The following is a 27,867-nucleotide window of genomic DNA, read 5'->3' as shown; positions in this document are numbered from 1 at the left end:
AATGTAATCATTTATTGAATATATATGGCTGTTGTGTAGATGGTATCATTATCTATATCCAAAAATCGTTATATTCAATGTTTCCCAATATAATATTCTATTAATGTCAAAATTGAATAAAAATTTAAGCTGACACTTATTTCCGTGTTTTATTTATTTTATTATTCCAGTTATAAGAGACGAAAAAGCCACTGAACCTCCAAAATCTATACGAACGAGCTGAATTTTGCTAAGAATGTGAATTTGGGAACACCAAAGAAGATAAAAAAAGATTTGCCTTTCCTACCCTCAGATTTCCCAATAAAACCCCTCGCAGGGGGAAAACAAAAAAATTGATAGACCAAGAATCTGTATGAAGTATAAAAAAATGTCTTTCTGTAGAATAAACCTTTTGCTCAGAAACAATGCTTAAAATGACCGGCGATTTTGAATAACTATTACGCGAGCGAAATCAATGTTTAAATTAAAGTTGTATCAACTCGACAATAAGCATTAGATATCTTCTAATTAGAGTTTCCTGTTTTAAATACCTCATATGTGTTGCCAAAAGTCAAAATTGAAATTTTACGTTGTAGGTTTTGAAGTGGATTAACTGAGAGTATGGCAAAGGGCAGCAACTATATCATCACTGAATCTAGGCTGCAGTGGAATGATTTCTGCTGCTGTTGTCTTGATAACAGACACTCACAGACGAATATCACATAATGATTCAATCGGCCGTAATACTGCAATTAGGCAGCAAGAAGAAACCACCTGATTATCTTCCCGAGAGTACTAGTCAAAATATAAACATAAGTGGTTTATATGTATTCTAAAACAAAAAAAAACACATTATCTACATATCAGGATCTGAAAACACAGGATTTACTGTAGTAGCCATATATATATATATATATATATATATATATATATATATATATATATATATATATATATATATATATATATATATATATATAAATATATATATATATATATATATATATATATATATATATATATATATATATATATATATATATATATATATATATATATTGTAAAGACTACGACCGTCAATTTATATTTCTAAAGTATTCAACTAGTGAATTCAGAGGTTTAATCGGTCATTCAGGTTGGCAAATAAAAAAAGAAGTCAACTACTTCATAAGTTTATCGAAGACGTTTCGCTTTATATTTCTAAAGCTTCATCAGTTCTCTAAAATATAACAAATGACATAGAGTTTATAAGAAATCCAGATGTTTATAGTTCATAACTTACAACTCAATATGTAGTATATTATCGATGTTATCATATATCTACTGTACACTTTACTCATTATTTAAAACTAACTTAACCAAAAAAAGAAAAAACAAAAAACAAAAAACAATACACAAACTTTGCCGAAAATAATGTTCATATTCGTAGATATGAATATTTAAAAAATTTTAAACGAACATTTGGCTTCATTTAGATGGTTCTCCGCTGAAGACCAACAAAGTTCTGATTTATTGCAATCTAGCAAACAACTTGACGCGATACCGAAATTTTTTTTATTTAAGGGTGATGTGTCACCAAATTCCAAGGTTTGAGACAATTATGAACTTCTACAGGGGACATTGCATAATTAGTTGGACGGGTGGAATTTGTATGGCGGAAATATTTGATATATTATTTTTAATTTATGTTTTAATGAAACTTGGAAATAGGGGATGATTTTGTTATTATTTTGAATGGAAAATACGCCAACTTTTAACTGAAGAATAATTGGTATCATTTATTTCGTAAGATGAGAGAGTGGTAAACCTGGCTCAAATTGTCGATGTCGGTTCTTTTGTTTATTGCCGATGAGTTCTTGAGGATCTCACACATTTCAATAAAGGAGCATTTCTGATGGTTGTTTTGTTTCGTCAGTATTTTGGTATTTGTGAAATCAATGTGATGTTTAGTGGAAATGGCGTGTTGTGCAAGGGCACAAGAGGGTTTGGAAAGTCTGATGTCGCTTTTGTGTGAAGTTATACGCCCTAGAAGAGATCGACTAGTCTGGCCAATGTAGCAGGAGTTACATTCTGAACAGGGTATCTGATAGACAACATTAGTGTGCTCTAACGAGCTTAGTGGAGTTTTAGACTTGGAGAATAACTTTCCAATGGTTTTAGTATTTTTTAGGGATATTTTGACTATTGCAGGGGAGGATCAACGCTATTGAAGACTGATAAGGTGCTTAAAATCTTATCAGGTGGTGTTGCTAGGATCAAGTCGTCGACATAACGCTTCCCTTTGTAAAGCATCCTTGCATAATTGCTTCCTGCAATTTACTTGTGAATTGGAGGTTGATAACAGCATACCGTTTTTGGATATGCGAATCATACGCACACATAGTAACACATTGGGCACTACGTGGTATAGGAAAGACATGGCGAGCAACCGGTTCTTAAATTACCACTCTACACACCCAACAAGATACAAACATAACCTTGTACAAGCTCTTAGCTTTAGAGTACACACGTTGACCCATACGCGGTACAAGAGGGAATCTTTGGATTTACTCAAATCCATTCTCATTGATAACTCTTACCCCATATCTATCATCAACAGATATCTTTTCTCTAAAAGCTATGGTCATTCTATTTCGGAAGCACCTAACGGTGCAATACTAGCCTCCATATCCAATAGCATACAGACGAACATTTCCCCGTTAACCCCAAAACCAGCCACAAAATATGCTTCTCTTCCCTATTTCCCACAAATTACGAACAAGCTTACTAAACTATTCAAAAACTTACCCGTCAAAATATCCCTAAAAAATACTAAAACCATTGGAAAGTTATTCTCCAAGTCTGAAACTCCACTAAGCTCGTTAGAGCACACTAATGTTGTCTATCAGATACCCTGTTCAGAATGTAACTCCTGCTACATTGGCCAGACTAGTCGTTCTCTTCTAGGGCGTATAACTTCACACAAAAGCGACATCAGACTTTCCAAACCCTCTTGTGCCCTTGCACAACACGCCATTTCCACTAAACATCACATTGATTTCACAAATACCAAAATACTGGCGAAACAAAACAACCATCAGAAACGCTCCTTTATTGAAATGTGTGAGATGCTCAAGAACTCATCGGCAATAAACAAAAGAACCGACATCGACAATTTGAGCCAGGTTTACCACTCTCTCATCTTACGAAATAAATGATACCAATTATTCTTCAGTTAAAAGTTGGCGTATTTTCCATTCAAAATAATAACAAAATCATCCCCTATTTCCAAGTTTCATTAAAACATAAATTAAAAATAATATATCAAATATTTCCGCCATACAAATTCCACCCGTCCAACTAATTATGCAATGTCCCCTGTAGAAGTTCATAATTGTCTCAAACCTTGGAATTTGGTGACACATGGCCCTTAAATAAAAAAAATTTCGGTATCGCGTCAAGTTGTTTGCTAGATTGCAATAAATCAGAACTTTGTTGGTCTTCAGCGGAGAACCATCTAAATGAAGCCAAATGTTCGTTTAAAATTTTTTAAATATTCATATCTACGAATATGAACATTATTTTCGGCAAAGTTTGTGTGTTGTTTTTTGTTTTTTGTTTTTTCTTTTTTGGTTAAGTTAGTTTTAAATAATGAGTAAAGTGTACAGTAGATATATGATAACATCGATAATATACTACATATTGAGTTGTAAGTTATGAACTATAAACATCTGTATTTCTTATAAACTCTATGTCATTTGTTATATTTTAGAGAACTGATGAAGCTTTAGAAATATAAAGCGAAACGTCTTCGATAAACTTATGAAGTAGTTGACTTCTTTTTTTATTTGCCAACCTGAATGACCGATTAAATCTCTGAACTCACTAGTTGAATACTTTAGAAATATATATATATATATATATATATATATATATATATATATATATATATATATATGCAGCAGAGTATGGGCTGGACAGGCCTCCAGACGCCAGACAAGTCAAGGTCCACTCTGACATCACTGGCGCCAATGTCGATAAGCATTGGATCTGTAATCTTCCTGCATTACCGGCCGGCCACATCTCGGGAGCCCCATTTAGCCAAGATCCGAACCTCGGTTCCTGTCCATGTGTTGGCGTTATATTTAAATTAATTGTTTTATTGTTATTTTATTTAACAAAAAAGTCTCCGAGCTGGTTTTGAATCTACAACGCGGTTTTCAGCACGCTAGGTATCACGGCGGTTTGTTGATATTAGTTACTACAGTATTGATATAAACAACAGAATATAAAACATATCAGGCAATACTAAATAATAAACGATAGCCTCATAAAAATGGCATTAGAAGCAAAACCGAAAAATTTTCATGTCATTCAGGTATATATCCCCACAACAGATGTGCCAAATAAGGACATTGTCGACATTTACAACAACATAGAAAACATCTTGGAGCAAATCTCACAAAAAGAGCTAGTATATACAGGGTGTCCCCGAAAATATTGCGTTCCTTAAAGGTATAGGTAGAAGGCACCATTTAGAGCAAAAAATCCTATAACATTTTTTTTCTAAATTCAACCGTTTTACCAAAAAACGAAAATACATTTTGGTATGCAAAAGAACTACGTGCAGTACAAAAATCTAAACGTAGACAGTCACAACTTTAGTAAACAGATTTTTGGAACAACACCGCGAAAATGTTTTCGATTCGTGAGTAACATGATAGTATGTTCATTATATATTACTTATATTACTGTACGCAAGAGAGATACTTCTAGGAATAATCAAAAAGACCAAAAATATCTACCAAAACAACACTTTTCTTTCTAACTACCAAAACTAAATATCATCATCATCATCATCTTGGTGCTACAGCCCTTAGAGGGCCTCGACCTTCTCAAGCTTTCTACGCCATTCTATTCTGTCCCTCGCTTGCATTTTCCAGTTGCCGACTCCGATCTTCTCGGCATCTTGTGTTACCCCGTCCATCCACCTTAGCTTTGGTCTACCCCGTCTTCTCATTCCTACGGGTTGCGCTGTTAGAATCTTTTTTATCATGTTTGACTCAGGGGCCCGGGCTACATGTCCTGCCCACTGCAGGCGGTTTCGCTTAATTATAGTGGTAATATCTTTACCACCAAACGTATGCTTGTAGATATTCTGCAGTTCAAAGTTATATCTACGCCTCCATACTCCGTTCTCACAGACCGCTCCGAATATCTTGCGTAGCACCTTTCTTTCAAAAATGGATAGAGCGGATTCATCTGTTTTCGTTAGCGTCCATGCCTCTGATCCATATGTGATAACGGGGACTATCAGTGTTCTATAAAGCCTTATACGAGTTTTAAAACTAAATATAAAATATCTAAATAACTACCAAAATAACAACGAGTTTCACTGAGTCGTCTATTGTTCAACCTGATTATACACGAAATAATAAAAAAAGTTAGAACTAAGAAAGAATACCAAATTGGAGAAAAACAACTTAAACTAATCTGCTATGCAGACGACGCAATACTACTCTCTCAAAGTGAAGATGATTTACAACGTATGTTGCACCAATTTAATATAACCGCCAGAAAATTTAACATTAAATTTTAATTTTAACATGTTAATTTCCCAAAAAGACAAAATACATGGTTACAACTGCAAATTTACTAAGATGTAAATTGGAGCTGGTAGCTCAGATAATAGAACAAGCGATGGAGTTTAAATATGTTGTGTTATTGTATAGTTCGTCTAGAAAGTGTCCGGAAAAAAGAAAGCAGTATTATAATTTGACGGTATTTATTTCTATCACTTGAATTTATAAAATTTCAACAAATACTTCATCTCATTTACTTAAACAACCTCCATTTAAATCTAAACGCTTAACTAAACGTCCAGGTACACACGAAACTAAGTCAAGGCCATCATTTTCGGTAATGGTGTTCCAGGCCTGTAAAACTGACCGAATCAAACCTTCTTTATCTCGTGGCTCTACTCGTTCCACTTCAATCTTCATCAATCCCCATATGTTTTCAATAGGGCTAAGGTCTGCAGATGCTGCTGGCCACGGAACTGATGCCAATTCGTGTTCTTGTATCCAAGCTTGAGTATAAGCAGAAGTATGGCATCTTGAATAAATTATCTTGCTGAAAACGTTACCCCTCTAGATATAAAACATGAGCCATTTCAAGAAGACAACCATTTAGGATGTCACAATATTTTGCACTATCAACAGTACCATTAACTATACAGAGAGCTGTAGCACCACGCTGAAATATTGCTCCCCAAACCATTATTTTAGTGGGAAATTTGGAAATTTGAACGGTAACATTTTCTCTAGATAGGACTTTTAGACGATTTACACCAAGCTGGAAACAACTTGTTGGAGAACAATAATCTCCAACCAAATAATTCTATTTCAAAACAAATAAAAATATTTCCGCCGCATCGGTTACATAAATAAATCCCTTGTCTGCATTGACTTATTTCTTAGAATGTTAATCTCCGCCCATATTGACCTTAAACCGGTAGATCCTTCAAAATGCATAGACAAGTATTTCGGAGGGGCTAGGGGAAGCCACTGAATTAGCGATCGTCGTAGGGCTTAGACATACTTTTCAAGTTTCGGAGAGTTTTTCTCCACGTTCGCAATCGCAAGTTACGCAATATATCGGGAACCCGTAATGTGAAGTGTTATGGTGTTTTCGTTCGTAAACTGTAATTTTCTAATTAGGTTCCTTACGATTAGTTATTCACTTACAGTTTATAAGTTTCTATTTCTTGTCCTTTTTCAATTACAGTTCTAGCTAAACAAGTTATTGTTTTATTTCACTCTATCAATCTATTCAACAGGCCAGACTAAATCACATTTAAGAGTCCATTTAAGTTTTTATTACTAAGCATTCGAAGGCTAGCGGAACAATTGGACTTACAGCAAGTACAAACCGCTGAAAGAGACACTGTTAGCAAACAAGACTCTCCCTGAAGGGATGTTGAAAACCGGCATCCATCGACAACTTTCATCAGATATAAAGACATTATTAAAATTATCTTCTCAAAAACGTTGACAAAAATCTATTCTTTGTTGCCTTGGTAGAGGTGTCACTGTAGGGATTTTTTTTGGATTCCTTGAAGCCTTACTTTTTCAGTGACATGCGGACAGTTTCTTCGTTGATTTTTAAATCTGTTCGCTAATTCTCGAAATCCTAGGCGCGGATTTCGTCATCCTAAAGCCACTAAAGCATTTAAATTGTTTCCGCGAATCTTACTCAGTCTACCCGAAACTGGTCTATGTCTCATATCTATGCCATTTTTTATCCTCTTTATTGTCTCATACACTGCACTTTTTCCGAGTTTAGTAAATTGCGATAATTTTTTAACGTTTCGGACACCCTTTCTATACAAATATTCTACCACTTTACTTTTTTCTACTTGCGACATTATTACACAAATCTTAAGTCTGTTTACAAACAACAATATTTGACACATGGTGTTGTCATGCTATTTTGTCCATTACCTACTATCAGCACAACCTACTTGATGCATTACTTTTGTCTTAAAATGTTACAAAAAGGAAATCTATTAAAATTAGGAAAAATATAAAATTCCGGATACTTTCTAGACGGACTATATTTTATTTTAATAATATAAATATATACAGAAATAGATACATATTTGTACTTTTCTTTTTTATACTTTCTAGACCTACTATCACCTCTAAGTTTTCACAATGTTCCATATTTAATAATACAGATAAACATATATCTAGTTAATAATACAGATCATTAGTTATTTTCTAATTTTTATTGGTATTTATAGATATAAAATATAAATAAGTTTTATCTGCCTAAGATCGTCGCATCAGCAATTTTACAGTTGGTTATAAAAGCCCAGTCATTTTGGCCTATCGATGTAAATGTTTGGATGCCAGCCAGATATAGAAATCGAGTAGAAAATCAACTGAGTGATTTAATTATGACGCAAAAATAATTATGTTTTACTGTACCAGTCTAGTAAAACACCAACAATGAGTTTTTTTTTAACAGGGTTGGATTCACTTTTATTATATACTAAATAATATGCAAATGTGAAAATATCAAAGAATAGATCGAATCAAAATTTTTGAAGTTATACTTCTATACGCACAGTCGGCGTTGGAAATTTGCATGAGAGTGAATCTGTGAAACCATTACATATGAAAGATAATGAGTAAGAGAGCGACAGAAGATATATTTTCTCTCTCTTCCTCTCTCGAGAATAAAAATGTTCCTTTTGTATATATATTTAATATTATATATATATATATATATATATATATATATATATATATATATATATATATATATTGTTATGATGTGTTTTTTGTTTGAATGATGAGCAATGAGTATTTTTAATAATATAATATATAGGGTTTTTATCGCGGTTCTCAAAGAATTAGCTTGTAAGTACTTTTTTAAATTATCTTTATTATAACTATTATGAAACACACATATATATCTAACCTAGTCAATGAAAATTTAAAATAAACTATCTTTAAACTGATATTCTTATAAAACTAATTAAATTCTATAGACAATCTAAAATTTAAACAAACTATCTTCAAAATTGAAATTGTTATGACACTAACTAAATTATATTAACAAAATTTTGTACCTTTCTTTCACTGAATGCCTAAATGAACTGTTTTCCACTATATATATTCTAATCACCACTGAATGTCTTCGTACTTCAGTTATCCTTGTTTTTTGTGAAATTACTTTTTCCAATTATCAGCTTCTACCAATTTAAGATATAGTTTTCTTCACCAGCATTTATACACCACCAACCAAACCAGCAAACAGCATTTATATTTATTCTTCTTTTCAATATACCAATATCCAATTATTATAAGTTGATTTATACTAATCTCCAACCATAATATAATTTAATTTCTTCCAATATACTTTTATAATCTTCAATAATTATTTGTGTATAATTATAAATGTGCATTAATTATATGCATAATTTTTAATCTTCATTTAACTCACTATATCAAACAATTCGACTATTTGTACCTGATTCACTGACTCCAACTAACTTTCATATTTCTTACTAAACTTTTCTGACTGACTTCTTGAAAATTCTGAACAATTTACTTCACTATTCACTAACTAAATGTGTCTATTAACTTTCATAATGAACTGGCCTGACTTCTGACTAAAAACTTCCAAAAACTGCCATTTTGAATCCAAATCACTGGTATTTATATCCTTTGGATATTCCAGAACCATCTAGTAAGAGATCATGTTCCATTCGTTCTATTAACTTCTATATAGATGTTCTCGAAAAAAATATCTGTTCGATCCACCGCCATAATCATTATTCCAGAATGTTCCAACATAAACACAGGTCAAATTCTGCACTCTGGAGAATTCGTTAATGTTCCATTGATAAATTTGTTGACATTTAGGCTTTTCAGATCAGAATAAATAATTAAATTAGTAACTTAACATTCTAATTTAATAAAATACACATTTCAAACAATATATTATTATAACCCCACTTATATTCGTAAAAATGATTAATTTCTATCTGTCAAATTCGAGAGTATTTTTGGTTGCCTAGGCACATGGCTCACTTACATATATCTACCACATTATAATTACTAAAATACAACTTTTTACAATTATTATATGCTAATTTCTTAAAATGTCCTCACATAAATATATTTTTATAAATTTATCTAGTATATAACTTATTTAAAATAATCAAATACTTTTTTATATCTAATATTATGTAGTATATAACTTATAAATTATTTTCTATAAACCCCAATCGTCACAATATATATATATATATATATATATATATATATATATATATATATTATATATATATAATATTATATATAATATAATATGTATTAATATTATTATTTATGTGATATGTTTTGTATTATTTAGAATTAAACGTTTATAATTATTTTAAGCTTTTGTATTTCAAAATAATCACTGTTTTACCGAGAACTGCCAATTTTGATATTCGTTATTGTCATGTCTAATTGGCAGATCGTTTACGTGTTTGGTTCATACGCTGGTGGTTGTGAGTTCGAATCCCAATTATAAATTTCCTTTTTTATTTTTAAAATATTTAAAAACCTCACGTTAATCTTATTAAATATATTATTATGTAATATACGCAAAAAACAAAAATTTTAAAATAAAATGAAAATTTACAACATAATCCGAGTTGTTGGTTTTTTATTTTTATCTTCGTAAAGTAAGTTATATTGGCAGTTTTAAATACTTATGAATATTACATTTAAATTTATATTGTATTATTATATTAATAATAATAATAATAATAATAATAATAGCGTTTATTGTCCAACAGAATCCATTTATAGGACAAAATACAATACTAAAGTTAAATGATATATTAATAATTCATAAGTAATAACACATTTTTCGAGTATTTTACCTTAACATAAAGAAACTACTCAATCACCTAGGTAGATCTCAGCCATCCTAGTAAGCTGCTTTAAACTGCAGTGAAATATATCGCAGTAAGCACTTAAGGAATTATAATAGTTGCACATGAGAAATAGAGGAGAATTGAACATAAGATTAGTTCTAGCTTGTGTATTTCTGAACGTAATCGAATTTCTCACTGGATAAGATGGAACGTTAAAATTTATTTGTCAAAGAATATCAGGCAGGCAATGAGATTATGTAGTAGCTTGTACAGGAATATTATATTGAATTGAATATTATATTATATTATATTGAATTATGTTGCAGTGTATTTATTGTATTGTAATTTTTATATTAATAACAAAATAAACAATGAATTTTACTGCAGAATATGTGTAACAATTTTTTTTGCATTCAACTTCTTTTATACATATATAAAAATAAAAATATATATTTTCATTAAAATATTGACACAATCCTTCATTTACTATACTCCTATTACAGGTCAAATGTTTATATACAGCAAACGATGCACCATATACCTATATAACTAATTATTTTTCTCTTTCTGCTCTGTCTTACCTATAGCATTACATATGTAATAATTGTGCAGATTGACTCCTATATAAATTTTTCACGGCGAACGCGTGTATAGAAGTATAAATTCTGCCGGCAGTCCCACAGGACTGCCACACCCGTTTTTTGTTACCACCAATAAACTATTATTTCTGGAAACGTCTCAACAAAGAACCATTGTTCAGTCTACAATTTACGATACAAATAGCACATCATGATGTTATCTTTTGATGTTATCTTGTTAAGAAAATAGCAAAATCTAAAGTCTATACTAAAGATGTTCGCATAATAATAGTGTTTGCATATCATGAGGCAGAAGTTCGTTTAATATGTATTATTGTTATATGGCATTTCAATCAAATATTGTTAATCAGAAATGTTAACACGGTTACTAAACAGAAATTTTCTCCAATATACTGACACTTAGAGTAGAAGTGTATTGTCTATATTTAGCTAATTTAAAATAATATGATAATACCATAACACGTGATAAATTATTAATTTCAAAATTTCATTTTGTATTATTCATTATAGACCCAACATGATATGGTTTGTTGAGTTATATACAGGGTGTTTCATTAAAAATAAGGATTATGGACTAAACCAAAAAATTGTGTGGATCACCCTGTACATTTGAATTTATGTTAAAGCGCACATTTAAATTTAAAAGTTAATATATCTCAACGTTTTTTATTATTTTCTAAAATAAGGACACAGACAATTTTATTCCATAAGTGGTTTCCACACTGTACGATCCAATGCACGTGGGAGGATAATAATTTATTTAACGGCACATCCATGAATCATACTGATCAATACATTTAACTCATTTATTACGGCTGTCACCGCTTCTCCGCCCCAAATTTCCATCTTTTTCTCTCATATGCAGTTGCCTCTTGTAAGTGTCTTGCCGCCATTGCTTCATCAATATCATTGCGCCAACTTCTCCGTGGCCGTCCTCTCTTTCTTCTTTCAGGAGGGATCCATTCCAATACTCTTCTAGACCATCTGTACTCTGGCATTCTTTTAACATATCCGAACCAGATTAATTGTTTTCTTTCTTTCTATGTCATCATTGATATTTCGCTCCATTTTTATTTCGTTTCTTATTTGTTCGTTTCTAACTCTCTCCAGTTTTGATCTACCGCAGCTTCGTCTCAGATAATTCATTTCTGTCGTCATAAGTTTGTTTCTATTAGCTTTGGTGACGTCCCATACTTCCGAACCGTAAAGTGTAATACTTTGGACTATACTACCGTAAATGTCTTTTTTGGTTTCTCGTCTAATTGTTTTTTGTCAGAGAAGAGAGTTTAAGGCACGGGTTGCTGCTCTGCCGTTGTTTATTCTTTCCCTGATTTCATCTGCGCTATTTCCCTTTTTGTTGAACATGACCCCCAAATATTTGCAGGATTGCACGCCTTTGATTTTGTCGTCTTCCAAGACTAGGTCACATGTTTCATCTGTTCCCACTGAGAGATATTCACATTTTGTCATATTCATGTTTAGACCTGCCACCTCATATTCTTCTTGCAGTTTTCCTACCATATAGCTAAGATCGTAGCTACCTGGTCATCTGCAAAGAAAAGTGTATATAGCGTGTTTTCTTCCACCGTTATTCTCATGTTTCTACATTTTTTTACCCATTTCACTAAGGATTTGTCCAAATAGATTTTAAATAAGGTGGGTGACAGACAGCAGCCTTGTCTTAGTCCCTTTGTTGTTTGAAAAGGAGAGGTGATTTCTTGTCCCATTTTAATCCTTGCAAAATTTTGTTCGTAATATTTTTGAGTGGCGTTAATAATAATTGGGTTTATTTTCAAGTTACCCATTTCTATGCATAGTTGGGGAATCGGTACACTGTCATATGCTTTTTCCAAATGTATTAAAGCTATATGAGTTTCTTTATTTCTCTGCACTAGTTTTTCCATTGCAATTTTTATTGTGAAAATATTATCCATAGTGGAGCGTCTGGCCCTAAATCCCGCTTGTTATTCGGGTTGTTTTTCTTTAATATCATTTTCTATTAGGTTTCGTAGTACTTTTGAGTATAGTCGGCCTATAGTAGCAATCACTGTAATCCCTCTATAGTTTTTAGGATCCATTTTTGTGCCTTTCTTGTGTATTGGAGAGATATAAGATTGTCTCCATTATTCTGGAACTTCTTCTCCGTTTAAGTATCTTTCGAATAATTTTCGGATTATCTCAAACAGTTTTGATGATCCATACCTAATCAACTGTGGATTTATTCCACCTGAGCCTGGAGACCTTTTTAATTTCATCACCTTAACTGCTTCTTTCACTTGTTCTATTTATATTTCGATTCTTCCTTCTACTTCCACTTGTTCATTTGTCTGTTTAAACCTTTCTCTTCTCTCTGTTAATAAGTTCTCAAAATGCTCTACCCATGTGTTCTCCGGTATTTTATTTATTATGACTTGGTTTTTTGTCGTTGTTCTCATCGTTTTTATAGTTCTCCAGGCTTCAGAGCTCTTTGTCCCTCTTATATGGTTGTCTACGTAATCCTCCCTGTTGTAATAACTTTAGATATAATTCCTTCTTTCTTTTTATCTTTTCTTCCACTTCTTTATTCCACCAATATGGTTTATCTACTCTCCGCACATGTGGCCCTAAGGCTTCTACCGCTGCGTCTTTCATGCAGTTTTTTATATGTTCGTATTCATCCGTCGTTGATCTGTGAGATTTCTGTAGTTTTTGTGTTAGTCTCCAGAAGTAAAGTAACTGTGTGCAATGCAATGCCTTCCCATATACCAGCACATTAATTATAATGTAAATAGGAGCTAGAAGGTCAGATTATAGAACAGTTTAAATATCTAGGCATCACACTATTTAGCTACGGAAAGAACAGAAGTGGAAGATCTAGAGAAAAGAGAGAACACAGCCGCAGGTTGAGTAAATGAAACAATGTGGGGAAATCAAAATATCGGAAAAAAATAAGAAGGCAGAATTTATAAAATAGTCATCAGAACAATAATGATCTATACGACAGAAAGACAACCTGACACAGAGAGGACAAAAAGAATGTTAGAAACAGCAGATATGAGAAAACTTAAAAAAATTGATGGTTAAATACTATGCAACAGAGCGAGAAGTACTAGCACGTACTAGAAGAAGTAAGTATAAGCCGAATGACAACAAATAGAGTAGTAAAGACGGCAACACACGATTCCCCAATAGCAGAAAATAAAAACTAATGTAGGACACAAGTAAATAAAAAATTAATTTAATTAAATTAAACCTAGCATATCAAAGTAAAAAAGTACGGAGAGACAGAAAGAAAGAGTAACTAAATTTATTTGATTATACATATTAAACCATTGCAATTAGCTTTGTACATTCACTAAACTTCTTAATTACGGATCTGCGATTACAACCGTTTTTAATGTATACGATTAGCAACATAATTATGAAAATAATTTCGTAAGAATCCCAAGCACTATTTTAAGAATGTCTACTATAAATTTCTAGTACTTCCACAACTCTCTTCTATGAACAATTGCTAAAGCTCGAACCGTTCATCACTCGCCATGGGGGTAAGTTTAAAATGCTTACCGAATAATTGATTTTCTTGACATAGGTATAAGTTTTTTAAATTCGGGTTTATCTCATCGTCTTAAATCGACAACCAATTTTTCACATTTTCTCTGATTAATTATTATTCTGATAATTTTTGTCATCATTTTACATATCTTTAGTCAAGCTTTTTCAGAGTTTTTGTTTTAAATATTTAGTCATTTTTCTTTTCTATATTTCTAATCTTTCGATTATAATTCTGTATAGGTGCATTTTCACTCTAGTTTGTTAATAGCAGTTTATTCTTCTTTTCCTTTAATTTGCGGTATCATTCGTATTTCCAGTATTATTTATTGTTTTGATTTTCATTATATCAAGTGAAGTGTAATTTTTTATGTGTTGTTCATTCTTTTCGATTTTCCCAACTGCTAAGGAGTGTTGCATTAGTTCAGAATTGTACGACTGTACCACCTCTAGGTTTTATCTTTCTTTCTTCTTAGTATGCTTTATTCTTTAAGCAGATTAGCGATCATCAGTTCCCATTTTAATCTGTCTGCCGCAGTTTTGTAGAGTTTTGCTACTGTTTATTTATTCCACTGCTTAACATTGTTCAACCAACAGACTTGCGTCGTGTCCCTGGTTCTCTTTTTTCTTTCACCTTTCCTTCATTCCGATAATTGATATGCCTTCATTTCCTTTATTTAGTGTCTCCTTAAACATTTCATCTGAGCACATATTAAAAAGTAAAGAAGAAAGTTCATATATTAAGCGTGAGCCTCATCTATTTAGATTTTTGTTGATCTCCTTGTATTATGGCTTTCTGATATCGATATAAATTGGTAATGATTCTCGCATTTTGGTCATCTATTTTTGTTTGACGTAATATGTTTGCAAGCTGTGTGTGTTGTATTGTGTCTAGCGCTTTCTCAAAGTTAATTAGATATTGAATACATTACAGTTGATACATCGACATCGTTCTATGGGTTTTTATACAGTCAGTACTTTAAAAGCAATACATACATTTTTTTTTCATTTGTTTCTTTTTGCTGTGATGCTTGTCATTGTTTCAGGACGCCGCAGAACTAAGCAAGGAACAGGTTGCTTGTGAGTAAATCCTTTAATTTATATCGGAACCAACACTAACCTTAATTTTTAGTGCTTAAAAATGCCTTTGATACATTTGACGTCGAAAAAAAGGGCAGCATCGGTACTGTAATGATTGGAACCATCTTAAGTATGCTTGGTGTTCAGACAACGGAGCAAACTTTGAAGGATATCATTGATGAAGTAGATGAAGACGGTAAGATAAAATAATATATACATGTTGTTAATAGTTTTAATTTAATCGTTTGCAAAATATAAATATTAATTATATAGATAATTATATATATAAATATAATTAATATTTAATATAATTAAATATAAAATAAAATTTACTTATTCGACAATTTATAAATTCTAGTATTCTCTTCTATATTCCAAAGACGTTTATTTATTATCACAAAAATATTACAAATATAATAAACAACGAGTTTATTACATCTATTGCCAGTCATCTGCTTGTATACGTTTACCTCTTTTCCTGTGGTTAGTGAAGATTCACTTCTAACATTCGGTTTGGCCGTCGTTAGTCATTCATCATATCGAGATGACCATACCATTTCAGTGTTTTGCATTTTATAGTTTCCAAAATGTCGATGTCAGCAATACTCTTTATATGATTCCAGAATATATTATTCGTTGACTTATTATTAAATTACCTTTTCCAATAGTAGCTATTGGAAACAGCGTCAAGAAAACATAACAATACATGGAGAACAAATTTAAAAAGTTGAAAAATATAAATATCTGGGTACAATAATTAACGAAAATAATGAATACACAGAAGAGATTAAGGCAAGAATAGGGCAGGCAAGAAATTCTTTCAACAAACTGAAAAAAGTACTCTGCAGCAGGGACATTTCAATTTCTTTAAAGATAAGACTTCTGAGATACTACGTGTTCTCCGTATTATTTTATAGGTTGGAGGCTTGAACATTAAAGAAAGATGTTTCAGACAGTTAAGAAGCACTCGAGTTATGGGCCTACAAAAAGATATTAAGAATAAGTTGGGTGGATAGAGTCACGAATGTCGAGGTGTTGAGAAGAATGGGTAAAGATAAAGAGATTTTAAATACAATTAAAGTCAGAAAACTGCAATATCTGGGACATGTCATGAGGGGCGAGCGTTATAACTTACTGCAATTAATAATACAAGGAAGAATACAGGGTAGAAGAAGTCGCGGAAGAATACGCATCTCCTCAATTGCATCTCATACAATTTAAGAGCTTGGTTTAACTGCACTTGCCAACCTTCTTAGAGGAGATGGCACATGAAGAAGAAGAAGAATAGTAGCTATTTTTTTTGTATTCCAACTATCGTTGCAATATTTACAACGTGACATTTAAAGCTATCATTATTTTTATTCGCCTCCCACTTTTTTTTGTAAACTTGTGTACATGCTGATGAATCCCGTTTCCGATTATTATTATTTCCGACTTAAGTCAGCCTGTTGAACCACAAAAACAAGCTCTTCAGTAGGTTAGTAACATCAAGATTGGAGAAAAAATTAGATTTCTACCAACCTAGAGAGCAGGCAGGATTCCATTCAAATTATGGTACCAATGATCACCTCCATACTGTAAAGACGCTCATTCAAAAATATATGTATAGAATACAACAGGGACGCTTACAAGTGAGGACTCTTGTCCTCACTTTCGTAGATATAAGAATAAAATATTGAAAACTTTTTTTTCAAAACTTATTATATTTTATCGCTACAGCTGTTTTGCCGCAGAGTGCCCTTCTCAAGTGGTCTATTTTTGGATGTGTTTACAATTTATATTCTATAACGAAATAAGTTGAGGAGGGGAGAACTGTTTGTCTCAAATTGGTCATTCAGATTTATGTATTTATGTTGAAATTCGTCATTAAAAGAATGATTATGACCTAGAAGGTGAAGTGCTCAGTCTGATATTTTCCTATTATCTGTTTTGCATATGGTGCTATACGGTGACATATCAATGTGGAAAATATTTTATACGCTGTATTTAGAAGCGTAATTTCTCTGTGGTTAGAGCATTCAAAGATTTCTCCTTTTTTGTGTATCGTGCAAAGTATTCCAATATTTCAATCATTGGAGAGGGGATTCTGTGTCCATATTTCTTTTATAAGCTGTTATAATGTCATTATGGTATCGTGGCTACCTTTTTTATATAGTTCAGCTGGGAGATTATCTAGTCCGGGTGATTTTTTTCTGGCTAGCTTTTTAACTGCATCTTTAACTTCGAGAATCGTTGGTGCTTCCTCTTTTCTCTCGTCTATTCCTCTTACCTCATCCCTTTCGTCTTCCAGTTTTTTTTCTTCTTCCTCTATATTAAGTGGCTGGTTAAAGTATTCCACCTATCTATTCGATACATCTTTCTTTGTTGTTAATAGGCCGCCATTCTATAGTATTCTATTCACTATTTTTAAATTCATATAGCCGCAAAAACGTATAAATATTTTATTGTTTACATTTACTTTTTTATTTTTAAATAGACTAAACTTTTGCTTGTTCTAGTATTTAAGTTCCTTTTGTAATTCCAATACTCTATACGAAGTTTTTTAGTTTGTCTTAAAATTTATCTTTCACTCGTCCTCTTTGTGACATGTATTTTTATCTTTATTTTAACTTTTGTCAGCCTTTTATTTATTTGTTTCCCGTTCTTAATATTTTGAAACAGCCTTTTTTATTAGTAAATATATTTACACCTACGTCTGCTATTTGTTATTTTTTCACTCTACTATAGAATTGAACAAAATCTTTAGATTTATCTGTCGCTGTTCCTTTTTTTTTATTTCTGTTTAATTTAAGATTGTTTAATTCAGTTTAAATCTGCTAATTTCTTTTAAAACCTTGTCTGGCTTAGTCCGAATACCTGGCACATTTGACATTTCAAAACTCATTAACCGTTAAAGTAAGCTGGACTGTCCTGCATTTTTTTTCTAAGAGATTTTACAATATTTTTTTTGCAAATGATAGTAAATCCTTGACAGAAATCTTTAATCCTGGCATATCTGGAAGATTTTTGTAGAGCCCTTGTACCAATAGCCGAGTGTCTTTTGGACTCTAGAGACTCGCCTTTGCCCTTTTTATTCTAAGATAAGATTTGGTGACTATGTGCTATGGTGTTCTATGCTTAGACGTTTCTTGTTATTTATTATAGCTTTCTATCAAAATCAGTGACTGTCTTAATATCTAGGGATCTATAGCTCTCACCCTTCTTCTTTCTCAACCGGACTTGAGAATACCGACGGCTCATTGTTACAATTGTATTAAAAAAAAACTTTTATTATGTTAGGATCTGGAGAACTAGAGTTTGAAGAGTTCATCATACTAGCTTCAAGGTTTATGGTTGAAGAAGATGCTGAAGCTATGCAACAAGAACTTAAAGAGGCATTCCGTCTCTATGACAAAGAAGGTATGTTTATAGAAAAAAATAACTTTTTTGAATAAATATTTAATCTAAATACCTTTTGATTACTTTTTATGTTTAATGTTCGCATATTTTGTGCAATTTTGTTATGGTGGGTTTTACGTGTTGTGTGTTTAATCGTTTCCCTAAGAGTAAATATTTAGATCTAATGTCTCGTGGCGGTAATATGTGCTCGTCCATTTTATAAATGTTTTTCACTTATTTTTATAGTAATATCTACTCTACATTAACGCCATGTTCCTTTAAAAAACATGTTTCTTTTTAATACATTTTATTTATAGTACAAAAGATATTTCAAAATCACACTTTTTACAGGTAAAAGTTCATACATTCAACTACTTGATTTTTTTTTTCAAACTAAGGGGTCTGAAAGTGGCTGCTCAGACTCGTCCAAAGTGTAATTATTGGAATCAGCGTCATTTCTTGGAAACGAATCATCAACGAATCAAAAAAAAATAATTGTATATTCTATATCGGATTGGCTATGGTCGGCCCTATAATACAACAATTTCGCACAAAAAGAAAACAAAATAAAAATGAATATTTTTGGTTGTAGTACCGTCCATAGATAGAGACACATCTAAGGAGTAATATGCGGTTTGATTCATGTTAATAAGTACAATTGCAATTGCAATTGAGCAGCCGAGTTGATTTCTCGGCTGAAAAAGATTTCTCAAAGTCACAAAGAAAACAGTGACAAGAAAAATAGACATCTCACAACTGAAGAACCCTAAACAGAAAAAAAAATAATTATCAAGCTTGAGGAAGAATGGATAACGCAAGAGGTCATGGACCTTATGGACGTAAGACGAAAATATAAAACAAGCCCAATAGAATACAAGCGAATCAGCAAAGTCATTAGAAAAAAGTGCAGGAAGGCACTTTTTTGTGTCCACACTTGAGTTTGACTTGGTCACATGTTATATCGATTTTCAGTTGTATTAGGTTTTTCAGGTTTTCTAATATCTCTAGTTATTTTTATAAGATGATAGTTAAGATGACTATATTACTCTTACAGTTTACAATAGTTGACTACCTGTCATTTTATTCGTATTACTTTATTCCAACGCTTTATTATGTAGTTCTTTGCAACGCAAAAAAAACAAGGTTAGTGGTATAATGGTTTCTGCAGTTGATTGTCATAACTATTTATTTGGGAATTTAATGGTTTTAGTGGCTAAAATATTTAATTATATTTTTGACAGGAAACGGTTATATTACTACTACGACTCTAAAAGAAATTCTAAAAGAACTAGATGACAAAATCACTAATGAAGAATTGGATATGATGATTGAAGAAATTGATGCTGATGGGTCTGGAACCGTAGATTTTGATGGTAAGTTTTGTTTAAGTATTTGTTGTACAGGTTGTAGGAATATATTAAAAAATTTCAAGGTTACACAACATAGCCTGTTTATCGCCATTTTTTCAAGTGCTGTTTCACTACGAAGATTGCCTATTACTATTTTTACTTTTCAAACAGCTTGCATAAAAGTAGCATAGCAACGCTTAATAAATAGATTACATCAAGTCAGTATCAAATATGGACTACAAATGAACGTTAAGAAAAGCAAGTTCATGATTATTTCTAAGCAACATATAGTAGGAAGGCTAGATATCGAGGGAAAACAAGTAGAAAGAGTGAATAACTACAAATATCTTGGAACCTGGGTAAATGAAAACAATGGCTAAGGTAGAGAAATAAGGACACGCATTGAAATTGCAAGACAAGCATTTGAAAAATAAAAACAATGTTTGTCAATCGAGACCTTCCTCTGGATCTGAGGATAAGATGCTACGTGTTCTCGACTTTTTGTATCGAATAGAGAGCTGGACACTAAAAGTGGATAACATAAAGAAGTTGGAATCATTTCAGATGTGGTGCTATAAAAAGATTTTGAAAATACCAAGGACCCAACGATTTACAAATGCAGAAGTGTTAAGAAGGCTACAAAAGCATTGCGAGGTCATAAAGCACATCAAAACAAGAAAGCTGGAATATTTAGGCCACATTACCAATAATACTGTAATAAAATATTTTTTTAATTAACGATATTTGATATTTTCTACATTTCTGCTTTGTAGCTACAATTCGTTTTATGTCAACTGAAAATAAAACAAATTTTATAAATAATTTAAAAATGATGGATACTTTGAAAACATTTGAGAAGCACGACTAAATCTGGTATTTGGGAAAACATTAGATACAGTCTATTAATCTCAAAGTGGATTATATTAGGGAATATTAGTATTTTTTAACTACTTCGAAACCATGTTACGAGGAACAAAAACTTATTTAATATAAAATAATTGTAAAACGTAATTCATCATCTTTAGGCGTTTTGACTTCATTGCTGAATATAGATCTTACGTTTATAATTACATTGCATCCGATCTTGAGCACCTTGAATTCAGTTGTTCTGGATGCGCTTGATGTGACCTTGATAAAGAAAGTCCTCGATTACGATAAGCATCGTGTCTAGGTCTTCAGTCTAAAATTGTCTTGATCCATGGTCCATCTTTGATTCTAGCAACATATTTCATTTCAGCGTTGTAATTCTTTTAATTGCGTCAGTAACACGAGTTTTCAACATTCAACATTCAACATTCAACATTCACCATTTCTCTCTGTTCCACTTCTATCTTACTGATTACTATTCTGGTAAGAGTCAATGTTTCTGCTCCATGCGTTAAAACTAGGAGTATACATTGATCAAGATAGATCTTCCTTTTCAAGTACATGGAAATATCTGATCCAAAGACTTTCCTCAGTTTTTATAAGGTGCGCATGCATGTTCCTGTTTAACTCTGTTGTTTGATTGTCTCTTCCTGATTTATTCTTGTGGCCCAAATACTCCTAGGTTACAGATCTTCAATTTGCGTTCTATTAGTTGAAACGTTCTTGGCCAGTACAAGTTAATTTTAAAGCCAACTCGTGACAAGAGCTCTTAAAGAAGTTGGGAGACATGATCTACCCGGTCTGCAATGACGGCTATATCGTGTGCAAACCTCAAATTGTTCAGAAACTCCCCATGTACGTTAACTAAAATATTTTTTCAATTATTGTTTCTCATAGCACTCTGTTATAGAGCGGTAAATAGTTTAGGCGAGATGGTGTATCCTTTTAATCTCCAAGGTAAATGTGTTTGTTTTGCCATAGTACATTGTCACTGCAGCTGTTGCGCTACTAGTTATATTTCAAAGAAGAGTTGTGGGGTACTTTTGATCAATAATGCACTCTGTAAGATCTCTTAACACGAAGCTATGCTTGACTGAGCCAAATGCTTTCTTAAAGTATGCAAATATTAATAGCAATGGCTTGCTGTATTCCATAATTTTTAAGCATTTTATTACTTGTAGGTGGTCATTCATTTCAAAGCCACTGCTAAATCCGGCTTGCTTTAGTGTTTATAATACTATTTTTTTCCATCTCATTTTATATTCTTCAACTCGTTTACAAGTTCCACAAGTTTCTCGTCCTTCGTCAATGTTCTAGTGTTATATGTTGCTATAAACCATATTTTTTGCAGCTGCGGTCGACTCCGGGGGATTCTTAGCAACCTCTATCCCACTACGGGGAACAGAGGAATCATAATTACGGGGATAATTATAATAAAGGAAAAAAAGAAGAGAATGGCTGTAGACATTTTTAAAAAGATTGTAACAATTAAACCATACCTCAATAGTATAACTAGGAAGTAACACTTAAGAAGCCATTTTTATTGTTAATGATTCTACTATCTCTTTTTCAGGTGTAAGTAGGTCTTATCTTAAAGCAATTTATGATAAATGGAAGGAAAATGATTTCACAATGATAAATTTGGAAGGGAAAAATAAAGTATTAAACAATCATATTAATTAAAAATAAAACAAAAATCAAAATTAGAATGCAAATCTTGTCTGTGCATTACATAAAAAAATAAATGTAAAATTTTACTTGTGGCAAATATATATTAGTATAATACAGTAGTATATAGTATTATACAGTAAAGTTATTTCAGACTTCAGATGGAACGCTGTTGCGGACTTCAGATGAAGATGAACGTAGACTTCATTCGTAGGTTGAACATTTTTTTCGTAGAATGAACAATGAACATTGATATTGGTGAAAGTGTCACATGGAGATGGTTGAATGGGTAGCAGCAAGTAGGATTGCTGGCTACATACCTTCACTTAATTGTTTGGTGTGGTGAACACCTTCCGTGACAATAATTTAGGAGTCCCACCAAAGGGGAACAATAAAAAAATTTATGAGTAAATGCAATGCCTATATGAATTAAAAATTAAATTTTAACATGAAAAGACTTCTACAAATGGTTTGATCTTTAAATGCAGAAAGACACATCCCTTCTACGAATAGTTTGATTTGATATTTGACATTGACAATCGGGATTATCAATAGATGTTAGTTAGTTCGTTGTACACTACGGGGGTATACAGAGAGTAAATGAGAATTTAATTCAATTTATATTTAAATTCATTAAATAGAAAAATGATGATTAAAGAGAATATTTAATTGAAAGAAAAGTTGAGCGCCAACTATTAAACGAAGAAATGTTGTAAAACAAAATGGTGAACAAAAAACCAATTAACCAGAGAGTGATTCAAATTTCTGAATACCCGAAATTTTCTATTTAATAATTTTGTGTTCTTTTTCTTCTAATGAATCTTGTACATTTATATTTTCATAAAAATGTAGTATGTTATAAAAATAATATTATTTGGTTTCAGAATTTATGGAAGTGATGACAGGAGGTGATGATTAATATGGAGTATGATATGGAGTAAAAATTACTCGAATTTATTCGACTTAAAAATATTATTTTTGATGTGCAAAATTATTTTTATAATCGATTTTACCTATATAATTACATAGGAGTCCAGGTTAGGTTACTATGAAAGATTTTGTAGTATTTCTTTGCAACATATTGTTGAAGTTCATAAGCTATTTATGTACTACCTAACCTATTAATTTTACTGTTTTAATGCCAATAAAAAGTACTGTCAAAAATTATGGTTGTATTAATTTGTAACGAATAATAAAAATATTTGGGGGTTTCATCATGTATGTACCAAGTAAAAAGTGAAAGAACAATACCACGAGTAAAAGAGAATAACTAAGAGGATTGTCAGAGAAAAAGTTTAAAGGATATCGACAAAATATTGCAATAATAGAAAAATATTTAAAAATCCTTAGGAATATACCATTATCATCATATGCCATCGGTCACATCATGAGGAATAGCGAAAGGTATGGATTGACACAATTAATTCTTCAAGGAAGAGTAGAAGGAAATTAAGAACCAGGAAGGCGAAGAATTTCCTGGCTGAAAAATCTGCGTACGTGGTTCAATACAACAACCACAAATTTTTTCAGAGCCGCATAACATCCGAAACAGATAGGCACTACAAAAAGAAGATCATCATCAGCTGTTCCAACTATTGTCAGAGGTAAGCCTTCGCTACTCTTCGTTATTCTCACCGAGACCAAGAGAAAGGGAAAAGGAAATGAAGACATAGGAAAATGTATACATATCTACAGAGGAGTGAGTAAAGATAACAGAGCTAAGAGAAGAGTCTCTATTGCCATTCGAAAAAATCTTAAAAACAATATTAAATCGTGGACTGAAGTAAATAAACAACTGTTAATACTGGAAATGAAAAAGGATGGACACAACATCGTAATTGTCGGAGCATATGCCCCAAATGAAGATACAGATCCAAAAAGTAAAGAGGATTTCGACAATAAGATGACTGAAATACTCTCTGAAGTTAAAGAAAACTGTGAAATCTTTATACTAAGAGATTTAAACGGCAGAGTAGGGAGAAAAGAAAATAATAGAGTCGTAGGAAGATATGGGGAACAAATAACCAATGACCACGGAATACATCTTAGAGATTTTTGTGAAACAATGTCTCTTAAAATTATTAATGGCTTTTTTCAACATCATCACAACACAACATATCCAGAAATTTACATGGATACAACCTACTAGGAATCTGCGCTCGATAATCGACTATGTAATCCAACGTCAAACTTCCCAGCTGAAAACAATTTACGTAAGGGTATACCGTGAATCAGAATGTGGATCCGACCATTCATTCGACTGCAAGTGAAGCTTTGGGGTATAAAGACAAACATGAAACAAAAAATTTAGAATGGTGGTCAGAGAATATGCAAACGTTAGTAAACAAGAAGAAAACTGCTTATCAGAAATGGATGTCAACGAGAAAGGAGAAAGATTACAAGATATATAAAAAATTAAATCGAGATGTAAAAAGAGAAGTAGTGAAAAGTAAAAATGAGATGTGGGATCGAAGATGTGCAGAGGTGAATAGGTATATGGGTGAAACAAGAGTTGGCAAGCGTGGTAGGTGATAAAGTCTCTCCGGAGGGAAGCAAACGAAAAATCTAACTTACAGTTAATAGATCTAAAACACTGGAAACACCATTATGAGGTCTTACTGTCTGAGGATAGATGTAAATTCGAAGAGACCGAAATGGAAGAAATATTCGAACATACACAAATAATTGAGAGAACAACCGAAGAATTAAGCGATGCCCTCAAAAGATCGAAAAATGGTAAAGCAGAAGGACCTGTAGACATCCCAATTAAGTTGGTAAAGTATGGACCAAAAATATTACATGAGATGTTAAACTGTTTTTTCTGGCTGTTAGGTCGTATTCTCTATGTCTTCTGCCAACGTTTCGCCAACACTAGGGGGCGTTGGCATCTTATGGAGATGTTACTGCTTCGCTTGTAAGCTGAAACTGTCTTACAGTCAGGGCAGCTTATAAATCATATATGGATGATCTGGAAAACCTGGCTGATGATTAAACTATTCTCGAAAGTGAAGAAGTAGATATTACTTATGAAAAATATATGGATGCTTTACGTTTCGTTGTAGAAAAAACTGGAATCTAAACAGGCTTTCAAATTTGACACAAAATTTAAAGCGAACACTTCCAGTAAACACATTGTTAAAAGTACCAATTTGAATATGAATAGCCAAAAACAAATTAAAAAGACATTTTTTAATGATGACTTCCTCACCAATCAGATCAAGCAGATGAAAGAAATAACTATAAGAACTTCGTTTAGTTCTCCAATTGTTTTAGGTCAGACGCAAGAGTCTCAAAAGCCGACTTATGAAATCCCTTTCAATAACATTAGTACTCAAGATGGAATAAGCCAGCCTCTCTTAAAAAATGTATTACCAGCACAAATAGTCACTTTTTAAACTACTCCAGAACAAAATGCGATTATTGAAACTGTAATATCTGCATCGCCTGTGCTTCTTAACATTTCTCCCCCACAAATATTGCAAGGATCCAATATTTTGATTTCAAGTCAAGCTCTGCATACACAAAATGTTTTAGACTCTACTCCAATTCTGACAACTATCAGTTTGCCTCCATTAGTTATTAAAAATTGCGATGCGAAAATTGCCTCCTTGCGATGTGCCAGTTAAATTGGCAAACATACATCCCCCAACTCTTATACAAATTAAAGGTATCTCTCAACCTAAAACTTTAAATGCTCTAAATATACGACACACCTTGTGAAGAAAATCATCCCTCCTCCAAATAAGTCCATACCTCCTCTAATAATACACAAAAATCAAATACTCCTCTCACGGCCTCGTACTGACACGGCTGTCAACAAAGTTCTCTCAAGACAAACTGTTCTTACTTATACATCTCACAGTCTAATTCATTAGATTCGTTCGAAACTGCCCTTTCTTCTGTTACCGTTGCCTTACCGTTCGTAAAGGGCCAAGTGACAACAGCACTTGCACTACCCAACAATATTTCGGCTTTGATGGCTCAGTCTGTCTTGCGGCCTCTTGATATTGTGAACGTCTATGTAACGTGCCCTCCTCCGTTGTTTACTATCCCTCAGGTTCAAACTTTTGCTAACTAAACAACGCACTCGGTGGCATGGTTTAGTCTAAAAATTCTACAAATATCAACAACATCTTGAGCAGTGCCAATAACTTAAAAAGGTTGCACATACTCTGTTCTCAACTATGCTTGCTTTTGAACACTCACGGTTTCCAAATCTATAAAATATATTCAAATTTTCGTGCCTTTTCAAATAAACTTAATCTGGTCTCCACTTCAGAAGTCAATCTTGACTTATTTAATGGCTCCATTATTTGGGAAGAGGCGCCTTCCTTAACAAAAAAAAAATTATGGGCATATGTTTCTCAAATGTATGACTCCTTAGGAAAACTCGTATCTTTTATAGTACCCTCTAAACGTTTCTCACAACGTCTCTGGCCATTGCCCTTAGACTGGGATAATGAAATACTGGTTGATCTATTAATATCGGATTGGAAATTATTATTGAATACATGTCAATCAATATATAAAGCTACATTTCCCAGATGCCTGACACTTTCAGTACTTGTATTGCATATGCTACTACGAGAAAGTAGAAGTAAGTGAAACATCGCTACTGATCTTTTAAAGATAGGTGATTTTGTACTTATCAAACATGGAGAGATTTTCCCACTCCTCTGGCCTCTGACAAAGGTCATCGAATTGCTCTTAGGCAAAGATTCTCTTACTCAAACAGGTGTATGCACACCCAATGGCGAATACCTAGGGTAATGAAGAAAGTAGCTAGGTTACTCTTTAACCAATAGCGGTGCTTTCAGCTAAAGATATAGTTTCTTTTGAATTTAGTTTCTCTAGATTTTAATAGTTCTTAGTTATCTTGGTTTTTACAATAATGTACCTAATGTATACTGTTTTACCTTGGTTATCGAAGTAACTATTTGATACCTCATCCCAGTGGCATAACTCTTCTCGCCCGCCCCCAGTATGTTCAATTTTTTCA

General features: G+C 32.4%; 2 protein-coding genes across 2 annotated transcripts in view; both read left to right on the top strand.

The window, feature by feature from the left end:
* The window catches only part of oys (lysophospholipid acyltransferase 6), a 312,406-nt gene that overhangs the window by 134,452 nt on the left and 150,087 nt on the right, over positions 1–27,867 (top strand). The gene's annotated exons all lie outside the window — the stretch shown is intronic.
* On the top strand, positions 14,400–24,032 carry LOC140440715 (troponin C-like). The gene is made up of 6 exons (XM_072531079.1): positions 14,400–14,522; positions 15,573–15,606; positions 15,659–15,802; positions 18,886–19,005; positions 20,226–20,357; positions 23,753–24,032. Exons 1-6 carry the CDS (start codon positions 14,517–14,519, stop codon positions 23,785–23,787), a joined length of 471 nt encoding a protein of 156 aa, XP_072387180.1. The 5' UTR covers positions 14,400–14,516; the 3' UTR covers positions 23,788–24,032.

This window comes from Diabrotica undecimpunctata, chromosome 5 (genome assembly GCF_040954645.1).
Source record: "Diabrotica undecimpunctata isolate CICGRU chromosome 5, icDiaUnde3, whole genome shotgun sequence".
NCBI classification, from domain to species: Eukaryota; Metazoa; Arthropoda; class Insecta; order Coleoptera; family Chrysomelidae; genus Diabrotica; species Diabrotica undecimpunctata.
This window is presented reverse-complemented; position numbering and strand designations above follow the sequence as displayed.

Coding starts and splice junctions, on each gene's coding strand:
- LOC140440715 (XM_072531079.1), top strand. Junction 19,006..20,225: donor CCGTCTCTATGACAAAGAAG/GTATGTTTATAG, acceptor TATTTTTGACAG/GAAACGGTTATATTACTACT. Junction 20,358..23,752: donor TGGAACCGTAGATTTTGATG/GTAAGTTTTGTT, acceptor ATTTGGTTTCAG/AATTTATGGAAGTGATGACA.